The sequence below is a fragment of the Dermacentor albipictus genome, chromosome 3, assembly GCF_038994185.2.
Source record: "Dermacentor albipictus isolate Rhodes 1998 colony chromosome 3, USDA_Dalb.pri_finalv2, whole genome shotgun sequence".
In the NCBI taxonomy this organism is placed as follows: Eukaryota; Metazoa; Arthropoda; class Arachnida; order Ixodida; family Ixodidae; genus Dermacentor; species Dermacentor albipictus.
Window position 1 is genome coordinate 137755176 of NC_091823.1, and position 13358 is coordinate 137768533.

Here is a 13358-nt window from a genome sequence, read left to right on the forward strand (position 1 = left end):
ACGCGAGGACGATGGCGCCTTCCTTGGGATAATAAGCGCGGAAGACTTCACTAAACAGCAACGAGCCGACCCGGAGCTAAAAGGCCTCATCGAGTATTCGAAAGGGTACACCGACGTTGTCCCTAGGGCATTTAGGCGCGGATTGTCTTCGTTCACGCTACAAAACAACTTGCTCGTGAAGAACTTGTTGCCAGTCCGCACCAGCTGCCTTCTGGTTGTTCCGTGAGCGCTGCTTCCAGAAGTACTCCACGCCCTAAATGACGATCCAACGGCTGGGTAACTTGGATTTTCCCGGATGCTGTCGAGGATACAGGAAAGGTATCAATGGCCGTGTCTGACCGCCTATGTCGCCCGTTACGCCAAGACATGCCGAGACGGTCAGCGACTCAAGATATCACCGACAAGGCCAGCAGGATTACTACAGCCAATCGAACCTCCTCGCCGACCATTCCAGCAGATTGGGATGGATTTGTAGGGGCCGTTTCCGATATCAACATCCGGTAATAAGTGGGTCGTCGTGGCGACGGACAATCTCACCCGTTTTGCTGAAACTAAAGCTCTACCAAAAGGCAGCGCAGCCTAAGTGGCGAAATTTTTCGTGGAGAACATCCTGCTGCGACATGGTGCCCCAGAAGTCCTCATCACCGACAGAGGAACGGCTTTTACAGCAGAGCTCATGCAAGCCATTCTGCAATACAGCCAGACAAGTCACAGGAGGACAACTGCCTACCATCCGCAGACGAATGGTCTTACGGAGAGCCTGAATAAAACCCTCGCCGACATGCTAGCAATGTACGTCGACGTCGAGCACAAGACCTGGGATGCGGTCCTGCCGTACGTAACATTCGCTTACAACACGGCGGTGCAAGAAACAACACAGATCACGCCATTCAAGCTAGTGTACGGCAGGAACCCGACGACGACGCTCGACGCCATGCTGCCGCACGTCTCTGACGAGGAGAATCTTGACGTCGCTGCCTATCTCCAGTGCGCCGATGAAGCCCGACAGCTCGCCCGCCTGCGGATCAAAAACCAGCAGAGGACCGACAGCCGACACTACAACCTCCGACGACGCTTCGTCGAGTACCAGCCCGGCGACCGCGTTTGGGTATGGACCCCTATACGCCGACGAGGACTGAGCGAGAAGCTTTTGCGTCGCTATTTCGGACCGTACAAGATCATCCGACGTATTGGCGCGCTCGACTATGAGGTCGTGCCAGACGGCATTTCGCCATCACAGCGGCGCCGCTCACGACCTGAAATAGTCCACGTTGTGCGACTCAAGCCGTACTACCAGCGTTAATGAACTTTGGGGCTTCGCGTAACTGATTTTTGGACTTTATTTCTTTTCGTTGTTTTGTTACATATGGTTAATAAGTGTCCTTTTGTGTTTCGCTCTCTTATATTTGTAGCATCGGGACGATGCTTTTTAAGAGGGGGGTATTGACACGTATACTTATCTTTATCGGGCAACCACGTTTCGCAGCCTAACAAATGTAATCGCACAGCGTGGGACACGCCTGTATGTATCCGAAGTTTCTGGAACGTTATCGATGCTTCTATCCGCTGTCTGTTGTCGCCAAATGTTATGTTATCTGATTTCATCATCTGACGCGAATGGTGTAGAACTTTGCGGAACGCACGCGGGTCCGAACGATTAGTCCAGCACATTCGATGACTGCTCTATAAAAGCCGACGCGCTTGACCCGCTGATGAGTTTTTCGACGATCGCCGAGTGTGTTCGCCGCTATCGTTGTGCTATAAGTGTAGCCTGTTTTGTGGGCACAGGTTCGCCCAATAAAAGTTAGTTTTCTCGTTCACAGTATTGCTACTGTGTTATTCAACGTCACCACCACGTGACAATATTGTTGGAACAGAACACACGTGCCAGGACAGATGCACATGGATAAATGAGAATGTAGGGAGCGATAACCAATCTCGCGCAGGAAAGTAGAGCGTCATCGTGTATGATATCGCCAAGTTCAGCATGGGAGCATCAATTACTCCTTGAAAGCAGCAAATAAGAGCCCACCCTAAAATACTACCTTTTGAACAAGAAATAATACCTGCTTAGATGTCTTCTTGAATGACAAGAATGGCGGAGCACGCAGCCGCATGCTCGAGATGCTGTGCGGAGGGCATGTGCAGAAATGGGCGAAAGAAAGGTGTCACGATATTTGGAACGGAACAGCAGAGCTTTTTGTGAATTGCAGAAACGGCTGCCCCTGCGTGAATGAGAGCAGGCGTAGGGATACGTTCGACAGCGACTTCAATACGTGGGGCGGCGAATAACGAGGGCTCGGGCTTTGCGTCAACAATGGACTTTTTTCCTGGGGCACTGCGCTATTAATTTTCGTGTCAGTGGTGCAGGCAAGCCGATGTATAGAGGATAGTGAGCGACGATGGGGAGAAGGAATCAGTGGTCGAGAGCTCGTCGAAGGTGAGGGTGGTTTGGCAAGTTGCTGTCTGAAGCGTAAGGCAACGGATGGCTGTAGACAAGCGCAAGTGCGTCGTCATGTGAAGGCAGTACTGACGTGCGACATTTCCAGGTAGACAACACAAATAACAGATGGGCCACTTTTCCTAGATGCGCCAGTGACTGATGACTTGAGATCATGGTCGTGTGCTTGAAAAAGTACGACGGAGGACGTGTGTGGCCGTGATCGCACTACGGCTTCGGGATAGGCAAGCGGAGGCGGAGACGGGAACATCCGCGGTTGTGGTCACAGCACGGTTTCGGCGTATGCTGGCGGAGCCACGACTGGAAGCGTCCAGTCGGCTGGAAACCCTTCAGACATCTGCTCTTGTATTATGTGCCGTAGCATGATTGAGTGAAGAGATTGGCTCCTGCGTCCAGAATATCAAGGACAGCTGGCGAGCAATTTGCTCACGTACGAAAACATTCTACTGGGAGATCAGAAAGGGGGTGTGCAGAGTAAAAGTCAAGTTGGACAGCAACTCTTCTGGCACGGAAGGGCGATGGGTGAACAAGCCTTGTTGGCAGAGTTCATCATAGCTACGAAACATGTCAATAACTTCTGAGAACGCTTCGTAGGCTTTTCGAAAGCACAGTTAGGAAGGCGCCCTTTTCAATTTCCTGGCCTATATGTTTGATCGTGTCCACATCAGTCACTGCGGCATCGATGCGCTTGCTCAGGTCTACGTTATTCTTCTGATAACTAATGAAGGTCACCCCGCGCTACTTTGCTCAAGACAGCGGATGATGCTCCGCACTAAGCTCGCGAATCGCAGCACGGCCGAAGACATCGGTGAACTTCTTCTTGAATGCAGTCCGGTGTGGATGGTAATTCATTGTTTCAAAATACGTCAGCGACTCGTTTCTAGAAAAACAATCATATTTGTAAATTTGGCGTTGCCATCCAACTTCTCGTGGAGACTCATTCGGTCGTCACATGATGACTACCTGTGTGCTACATCGTAGAAATCAGAGCCCCTAAATAAAGCGAAGTGACTCTGACGGAGCGTGCCATAAAATACGATGGAGCGGTGTGATGGTAATGTCATACTCATTTTCGTACTCGTCATGTTGATATGTAGCTTCCAGCTGCGCAAGTCCCGTTTTAGGGAAAGCCATGCATTCTCCAGCAAATATATCAAAGGTTCACAGGTCACGTCGTCGGCGCGAACAAACAACCGGGGCAACGCGACAGCCTTGGTTTATTCTAAAACAGTCTCCAGTTCGGGCCTCTTGCGATCTGAGGCCTCTTGCGGGCCACTGATGCGAATTCGGAGCATGAATCTTCTTCTCTGAGTGGGTATCTTCCCCGCTAGGACTCGAAAATTTTCAATATCAAAGCTTATGTGGGAGGTGGCACGAAAAGACACCGCGACTGCTCATATCCAGCGTGCTAGCGTGGTCCATTCTCGCGCTACATGCACGTGAGCCCTCTTCTTCTTCACCACTCTGGAGGAAATAATAACGCCCCTAGAGCGTCCTCCGCCCTTGTAGTGCGAAACACGATAGAAATGTGTGCAACAAGGCGCCCGTATGCAGAGAAGAGAGACTAAAGCACTATGCACTTGAATGGCAATGCCTACACTTCGTTCCAGACATAGCAGTCAACACTGTGGAGGCTAGAGAGACTTCATGCAGTGGCTTCATTCTCACTCGGATATAGTTCGATCCTTTTTGACCGCAAATGCGTGCAACTGTTATTTTTATATATAGGCTGCGCAAGAAGTGTGTGTATTGAATGACACAAGTTCTTATTCTGAGAAGCAAACATTCTGTTATATACCGCTGCGAAAGCGTTGTTTTAAAGCATCTTTATCTTGTTTTCTTGCTTTTTGGGTGTGTTTTTTTATTTGCCATCCGTCGCGTAGTGAATCATGTGCATGCTCGCGCGAGCGAACGCTGCTGGCACGCCGCGAAGTATGAACGGGACGTGCGAGGTTAATGTTTCTTGGCCGAACATCTTGCATAGCTTCCACAGCGTTGACTGCTATGTATAGAGCGGAGTAAAGCGTCCAGTAAGAAGTCCAAGTAAAGCCAGTTTCGGCCAACGGCACACATAAGAAGGTGGTCGTGACTGAGAGTATCTAGACACAGGCCACATTGTATTCCCCATTGAGGGCGTCGTCTTGCGCTGTCGAAGCATGCGCGCCGAATGCAGTGCAGCTCGACAAGCAGAGTTGAAACGTATTGCGTGGTACTTGCGCGTGCTGAGAGTTCATGCCGTTGAGGGAAATAACGCTGACTACGGTGTCCTCGAACGGCGTGCAATGGTGGCAGTGACGGGAAACGGCGAATGTCGATGTGCCTTATTGCCCTTGCTGATTCATGCTGCATCAAGATTTCAGGTGCGGACACGGTTCAGCAGGACGGTCAATTGTGAGGACCAGCAAGGCCTTGATTCCGAGATGGCGTTGCAGTCATTGCGGTGGCTTATCGTCCGCTGCATAATTTGCCAGGGGCTCTGTCAGAGTTGGAACGGAAAGCATATGCTGTCGATGTTGGTGTTGCCGGGTTCACACAATCCGAGAGCAATGTATTAGGCAGCGCCGGCAGCGTGGGTAGTGAGAGAGGCGAAGCAACAATGATGCCGTAGGCCGAAACCACGACCTGCCACGGGTTCTCGTAGATTGCCGAGCCTCCTAGAAGTTTAAGCTCCGTAAGAAGACCGTCTAGCAGCTCGCGACTTGCGTGTAGATAGCGCAAATATTGGCCACTCACGTTGACGTAGAAGTCATTCTTGAGCTGAAGACCCCAATTGGCAGACCTGCTCCTGCAAAGCTTGGGTAAACCACTGAAGGAATCCGCGGAAGGTGCGAGCACAGAACATCAGAAGGCTCTACTTCTGCTGTTTTCGGTGAAATCTCGAATGCCGACAGCGTCACGGTTGCGATGGTCGCTGAAGGCATTGCCAAGCTTTTGCTTGTCGCGTCGCCGTGCCTGCGAGAGTGAAATTTGCGCCTAGTGGAGCCGGTGGGCGAGCCTCTGACTCGGTGATGAGTGAGGTGCCCGCAAACGTAAAGCTAATGGTTTGCGGGAATGTCCAAGGAAGGAGAGTGGCGGGCCGTAGAGTAGCCGAAAGCACTTGCGTTTGTCCAAGTGAATTCATTGGAAAGAGTCGTCGCGCAGCTGCCTTCAAAAGCAGGGAGGAGGCTAACGGACCGAGTAGATGTTTGATGCTGGGGCTGGCGAGTGCTGACGATCGGCATGGGTGGATGCAGGCTATGTGGGGCGATAAAACGCGGAATAACGCGACGGTTCAAATGGCGTTACAGTATAACGCTCGAGGTAGTGTATTGAGCAAGGATGGCTGCACGCAAGTCTTCGTAGAAGTCGGGACCATGGAGTGGTAGGCGGAGCTTGGAACGCAGCTGGAGCCTGCAACCTTGTTAATGCGGAAGTGGCTGTCCAGTTGTGTGAACCAAGTGTCTGACATGTCGATGTAGACTTTCTGGACACTCTAATAATGCTTGACACCTGCCAGACCCCATGAGGTCACATCACTCTTGCCTTGAGAGAGTCGGCGCATTACCGGTGACATGGCTGGTCGTTATCGCCCGGATCACCAGTTTGTGGGAGGAGGAGTGAAGACGTAACCGCTAAACCCACGGCTTGTTCAGGCCGGCCAGCCATGGTGCCACCAGGTCTCGGGAGTGGCAGCCACCGTGGTCGCTCAAGTGAAGCGCGCTAGTATGCTCTCTTTTCGTGCTACATGTACGTGAGCAGTCTTCTTGTCTAGTGGCTCTGGAGGCGATAGTTTGCTGATACACTTTGTTCCAGGTGTTTCTTTTGACCTCTCGAAAGCTTTCGATAAAGTTAGCCATCAGGCTCGTCTCCAGAAACTTCATCACTGTCGTATAACACGTAGTGTCCACTCTTTATGTAATCTTATCTACATTGGCGAATACAGTATGTAGAAAGTAACAGGCTCACAACTTCTCTGAAGCTGGTTAATGTACTTGAGGGAAGTATGTTATGCCCATTTTGTTTATTTTATATGTCAATAAACTTGTTACCACTGATGAGTCAGTGAAGTACGTCATTTACACTGACCATAAAAATTCCTATTTGTCTCGTCTCTGAACTGTTGAGTTCGCAAATCATATCATCATACATTTACATTTCTGTTATTTCTGGTCTATGCAAAACTATGTACAACAGAATGTCAGTAATGCAAGAGCAGTAATAAACAATCCGCGTCACAAAGTGCTTACCAGGCAGTTGCTATTTATCAATAACGCACCAGTGGAACACGTTCAGTGCTTCAAAACTAGCGGCATCTACTTTTCTACAGTTGTGTCACCGCCACTGGCCCAGCAGAGGGAAAGGCACTGACGCGCCCACACGCACCCTAAGGTACTGTCGGCGTCTTCCTTGGGGAAGGGGAAAAGGAACGAATGCATGCACGAAGTTTAATCATGCCGTTCGCTGGACGGAGACAGTACTGCAGAGCCTAGCCAGACATCAGTGCTCAGCGTGCGCCATGGGGGAAAGAGAACAGAATGCGCGCACAAACGCTAGCGTGTTCTCGCCGTTACTGCTTCCTAGGCGATTGTTTAACGGTTGTAAGTGCTCAGCCTGCTTGAAATTTCCAGGCTATCATTGATGCTTTGGTAGCATAACATAAATTGTTCAACACATGACTCAGTCGTAACAGACTGGACCACCGGGGGAGGAAGATGCCGATGGGAAGGGCACTACATCCTCTGTCCGCAGGGATTGCACGGGTAGTCGTAGCCTAAGGTTGGTGTCCAACAGAGCTCGCGTCTGGTAGAAGGTCGGCGAATCTCTCCCTACCGGTGTTTCATTCCACATTGAGAACACAGCTAATGCCTTGTGAGGTGAAGCGGCTATCTCTGGCTCACAGTAGGCGTCAGTGGGAACCACATCGAAAACGCCGCCACTTAGCGGGCAAGCAAGAGATACATTCTCACCAAGCTCCACAAGGCTTATGTTCCCGTTTCTGTGTCACTATTGTATATGAATATAATACAGCAGCACTAAGATCTCTCTCATGTATTAGTCTACTGTAGAACACATACAAAAGAGAAGCATAACTGAAAAAAAAAAACTCATGCAGGAATGAAAACGCCCAGAGTTGATATCCTCAGAGCTCATTCCTGCGTTAGAGGGTATGACTTATGCCATCGGCGTTGCTGTTTTAATTCCACTTGTTTTAACGTACCTGCAAAGAATGCTGCTGCAAAGCAAGAATCCAGTGTAGGAGAAGGCCATTTTTTGGATGACGTTGTTTGTAGCCAAGTGAGAGAGCAATGCTTCGTCTCAATGGGGAACTTTGAGCCAGCAAGGTAGGAAGACAGTTTCTTAAAAGCCCTTACAATACACACGCATTTTTTCTCGGCGGCGCTGTACGCCTGTTCGCAACTGGTCCACTTATGACTTGCATAGAGAACCAGGTGCTCTTCCTATCCCTCATCGTTTTCTTTAAGTACAACACCCATGCCTCGTACGCTACCATCACACTGAACTTCGAACTACTTAGTGGAGTCCGGCGATCTGAATACTGGTTAACTTGTAATTGCGCCCTTGAGGAAACCAAAAGCACTTTCTTTTTTTTTTCGTCCATGATGACCTCTTGGGGTTCTGTTTCTCAGAGGGCAGCGGTTAGAGTACTTGTCAATTCCGAGTACTTTGCAATGTACCTCTGATAGTTGCCTGGGAAACCTCAGAACGAGCCAATGTCGGTCTTCATGTACGGCTGCGGAAAATCCTGTCTCACGACCCCCTTCACGCCGGCGGTGACGGCTCCGTCCGATCACATGTTCAAGGTGGATTGCCTCTGCCTGCACCAGGTGGCATTCTGCTCCGCGTAGGCGCACCAGTACAGCCCGCATATGTTGCATCTGCTCAGGCCATGACGCGTAAAATGGCACACTGTCGTCTAAATATGGCAAAGCGAACTCTTCCTGCCCCTGCAGCACTCTGGTCATAAGGCTCGGAAAACAGCACGGCGCGTTCTTTAAGCAAAAGCTCAATCATTTGGGGCGAAAAGTACCCAATGGTGAAATGAATTTACCGTATATGCTAGCCTGCTCTGTGACGGGAGCCTGCCAGTAAGCTGTGACTATATCTAGGGTGGAATTGAATGGAACGCTGCTAGCTCTCTGGAAGCGCTCTTAAATGTTGGGAATTGGGCAGATTACATCCTATGTGATCGAATTTAGCTTGTGCTAACCGACGCGAAGACGCTGATCTTTTCCAGATACTTCAACTAAGATCAAAGGCAAGGTGTAGTAGCCTCACAAGCCTCTATCATTCCCAGTATCAACATTTTCTTCACTTTTGCCTCCATAATGTCGTACCGACTCCATGATACGGGGTAGACCTTACACCACGCTAATGGTGAGGACGGTATTTCGACGTCATGCAGAAGCACAGATTCCCTGCCTGGATTGTCCACAAAAATATTCCGATATAATTGCAGGAGGTTTTGCCCCTCATTTGACTGGTCAGGTGCCAACTGCGCTTTAGAAACCAGATTGTTAATTACTTCATCAGCGGCATCTCCGTTCGTCGCTGAAACTAACTCTGGAAACTCCACTGGTATCTCTTGAGCTACGTTTAGCAAAACGCCCACAACTGCTTCCCATTATCTGTATGGCTTGAGCAGGTTACGAAGGTAAATTTGCTCTACCAGCCGCTACTCCTGTAGGTGGTATCTGATGGTTTTTGAACAACCTAGGCTAGGCCTTACCATTGTACATAAATTTGGGTTTTCTGTGATGTTCTTAGAATTATCACTTTATCGCCCACCAAAAACTGACGCAATCTGGCTGTGCGATCATAGCAGATCTTCGCTCACTGCTGGGCCTTAGATATCACATCGCTTGATGATTGCCGAGCTCTTTTCATACCTTCAAGTAGCTTAAGGACTTATTTTAGCCTTCCCACCATTCTCGAATCGTGCAGAGCACAGGCCACAGTGCGAATGTCAAGACTGTCAAATGTTGAAATGCCTCTTTTACCTTTCAAGCCATTCTAGTAGGTATCCAGCTGGCACTGTTCAAATCACCAAACTCAAGCCCGGCCAATCTAATGCCACGTCCCAGTACCAGTTCTGTTCTTTCTTGCAACACTATTTCTGATACTGGGGCACCATTTTGGGTGTTATGCTGTCTTTACTGCCGGATAAGCTATCTGTTGAAATTTACTTCAGTCTCTGCATTATATTACATGCTGCGTGTTAAACAACATTCTGATGACGCATATGTGAAAGTGCACACAGCCACGGCTTACCATGCGGATGCCGTAAAACTTATCTTGTGTAAGGTCATCCAAGACGTCCGAGGTTAGTACGGTTGGTGGCACCATGCGGCAGGTATTGAAGGTGATATCGGGTTCATGATGGTGCACAACAAGAACAAAAATATCCACCGGCACATTCCTGCACAAAGACATAGACGATCAGTATGCGGCCAGGTTCATTAGGTGCATTAGGCTAATCATCCGTTTTTTGCACTTTAGTTTTTTTTTCCTTCCATGATGGCTTTGTGGTAAAGCGTGCTGCTTCTGTTGCACAAAGTCTCGTCAGACACATTCCAGTGTGTCTTGCAATGCTAGGCTAGTTCTGAGAGTACCGCGCAGAATAACAAGCGAAATTATTTCTTAATTCCCACTCTTACAGACTTTAAGCCAATACATCGCTACGACACATAAAATCCCAAGACATATCACACTCGCTGCATTTGAATTCATCTATTAACCCTCGAGGCCGAAGAATGTGCAAGGCTAGCATAAGCACTGTCAATACCTTTATAATATTGTGACACTCAGAATTATATAGACGCCATTGAGACTACTACAAAGGCAGCTTCAATGAAGCTCCAGTACCCTGGGTAACTATCTTGATACACCAAGCAGGAGCTCACACGCACTGGAGCATGCTTACATTATTCGTGGTGGCACCCATGGCGTGAGTATGACTTTTTTATCAGGCAGAAAGAATGGTTAGAATGGCTTCCATTAAATACCATTTGAATGCAGCATGACTAAATCAAAATCCAGTGATAATAAATTTAGTATACGTGGGAGGACGTGAGAACGTACTTAACTACCATCACAGCCCGTCATCATGTCAGAAACTGACTAGTGGCTAAAAACCACTAATGACGCTGATCACCTTATGAACGCTATGAACTCTGAATTGTAAAGATATGTGAAATATCTTCCATGAAGTATCATTTTCAGTTAAAGATGGCGTTAGCAATAACCGAAGTCAAAATCTTTATATCGCCTTGACATCTGCAACAGCCATTCAGCCATAGTTCTCATTTAAAATGGGCCATGTCTCGTGCCATGTGGGGAAGGTATGAGGCAGAACTAATCTCAAAATGATGTAACTTTCATTTATTGCATTTAGCATTGAATCAATACAGTGAGAAGACGTATTGCCACCATCGAAACTAATTTTGTATGAGGCGCAAACTGCAGCGAAATTTATCTTTTTGGGCGACTTTATCATTTGTGGCGCAGCCTGCCAATGCGTCGGATTGCTGTCTTTGAGGAACCCTTGTGATGTTGGTTCAGTATCCCCTAGCATCGGAGAAATTTTGAGGGACATTTTTCGTTATTGCAGAGCACCACATTCCCAGTGATGCATGCCTAATTACCCTAGCTGGCGTCAGAGACGTTTATTGAAGAGCGTCACACACCTACTGGCACATACCCAGTGATCCAACTTGGCGTCAACGAGGTTCGTTAAAGACCAGCAGAGACCGAGCGGAACATATGCAGTGCACCACATCAGCGCGAAAGATTTTCTTCGAACCATGTCGCCGACCTGGTGGTGGTGGTAACAACTTTATTGAGACTCTGCTCAGTTATGACCTGGCAGGCCCGAGTCGTAGAATGGCCCCTCACGAGGAGCGAGCCTTCCGGCCCAGGCAACGAGGGCTTTTTGTACTTTTTCATCCGGCGTTCTGAGCAGCTCTTCCCACGTCTGCTGTGAGGGAGCTGGCAGAAGGGACCTGGGAGCGGGTAAGCCCTCGCACCCCCAAAGAATGTGATTTTGGGTAGCCAATGTTTGATTTGTGCAATTTTGACATATTGGGTTCCATTGCCCATTGGTAATTATGGCTAGCCAATGTGGGCTGGGGAACGATTTAGTTTGGATTCGACGCAGGATCGAGGCTTGCGCTCGCGTGAGGCTTGCGTTTGGAGGCGGGTAGATTCGCCTTTTTTGCTTGTCCTCGCACGCGACCTTCGCATGTCGCGTGCGATGCTCTACCAATTGAGCTACCGCGGCGGCGTTTTCCCATCCACTTTAATTTCCATTAATTTATCATTACTTTATTTCATTTATTAAGCACATGCAATTTCCCCCATGTTGTACTTGGTGTCAGTGTTTGTTGGCTTCTCATTATATGACTAATAATTATCGGGTCCCTCGGTTGACCCCCTTTCTTCTCGTGTTTATATATATATATTCTAAAGGTGTTTATTTGGCAGAGCTCGGGAGCAGCGCAACGTCGACGGGCAGGGCAGTCAGAACTTTTCAAGCACGAGAGCCGTTGCTGAGCAGGAGCGCTCGACCCACTAGCGTTTAGAGCCAGTAGCGCTGAACCCACTAGCGTCTCTTCTAAAAACTCTTCGCTACAACCACCCCCCGGGAGCGAGAAGGGAGCCGTCCGGCGACCTAACAGTTCGTCACGATGAGCGGGTCGTAGTAAGGCTTTAAACGGTCGACATGGACAAGGTCGCGTCCCCGGCGGCGCATGTCTTCAGATGGCTCAACTGGTTCGATGACGTAGTTCACAGGAGATGCGCGTTCGAGAACACGATAAGGGCCTTCATACTTAGGGACCAGTTTTGATGATAGGCCAGGGGCAGTTAAAGGGACTGAGAGCCACACGAGCGCTCCCGGATCGAAGGTGACCGTGGCAGTGGCGTCACCGCGAGTGCTCCTCTGGCGCTCTTGAACATCGGAAGTAAAGGCCCGTGCGAGGTCACGGCAGTCTTCTGCATATCGGACCGTGTCAGAAATAGGGACGTACTCGGATGCATCCGGCCGGTACGGAAGAATGGTGTCGATGGTGTGCGAAGGGTGTCGACCATACAGCAAGAAATAGGGTGAAAATCCAGTGGTGCTCTGCGTAGCGGTATTATACGCGTAGGTGACGAATGGCAGAATGGCGTCCCAGTTCGTGTGGTCGGAGGCAACGTCCATTGAAAGCATGTCGCCGAGCGTACGGTTGAAGCGTTCTGTGAGGCCATTCGTTTGAGGGTGGTACGCCGTAGTTGTGCGATGAACAACGTGGCACTCTTTGAGAATCGCTTCAACTACTTCCGACAGGAAGACGCGTCCGCGATCGCTGAGCAATTCTTGAGGTGGACCATGCCGCAGAATGAATCGGCGAAGCAGGAATGATGCAACATCGCGCGCTGTAGCTGCGGGGAGAGCGGCGGTTTCGGCGTATCGTGTCAGGTGATCTACGGCCACAATGGCCCAGCGGTTACCAGCCGACGTCAGGGGAAGTGGTCCATACAAATCGATGCCAACGCGCCCGAACGGTTGGGTAGGGCAGGGTAGAGGCTGCAGGCCAGCTGGCGAGAGGTGGGGTGAAGATTTTCGGCGCTGGCAGTCGTGGCATGAACGAACAAACTTTTGAATGTAGTTGTACATTCCTCGCCAGTAGTAGCGTCGTCGGAGGCGCTGGTAGGTTTTGAAAAGTCCCGAATGCGCACACTGTGGATCAGAGTGGAACGATGCGCAGATTTCAGAACGCAGGCTTCGAGGTACAACTAATAACCACTGGCGGCCGTCAGAGGTGTAATTGCGTCGATGAAGCAGGTCGTCGCGAATGGCGAAATGGCGAGCTTGACGGCGCAATGCACGAGTGGTTGGCTGCGATGACGGATCAGCAAG

At 49.6% G+C, this 13358-nt stretch overlaps 1 protein-coding gene across 4 annotated transcripts in view; it reads right to left on the minus strand.

Annotated features, from left to right (window-relative positions):
* Nucleotides 1-13358, minus strand: part of LOC139057935 (uncharacterized) — a 115745-nt gene that overhangs the window by 28053 nt on the left and 74334 nt on the right. For all 4 annotated transcript variants that reach the window (XM_070536734.1, XM_070536735.1, XM_070536736.1 and 1 more), the window contains one exon: nt 9731-9878. In XM_070536734.1, the coding sequence (XP_070392835.1) occupies nt 9731-9878 (148 nt within the window). The remainder of the gene's footprint in view (nt 1-9730; nt 9879-13358) is intronic.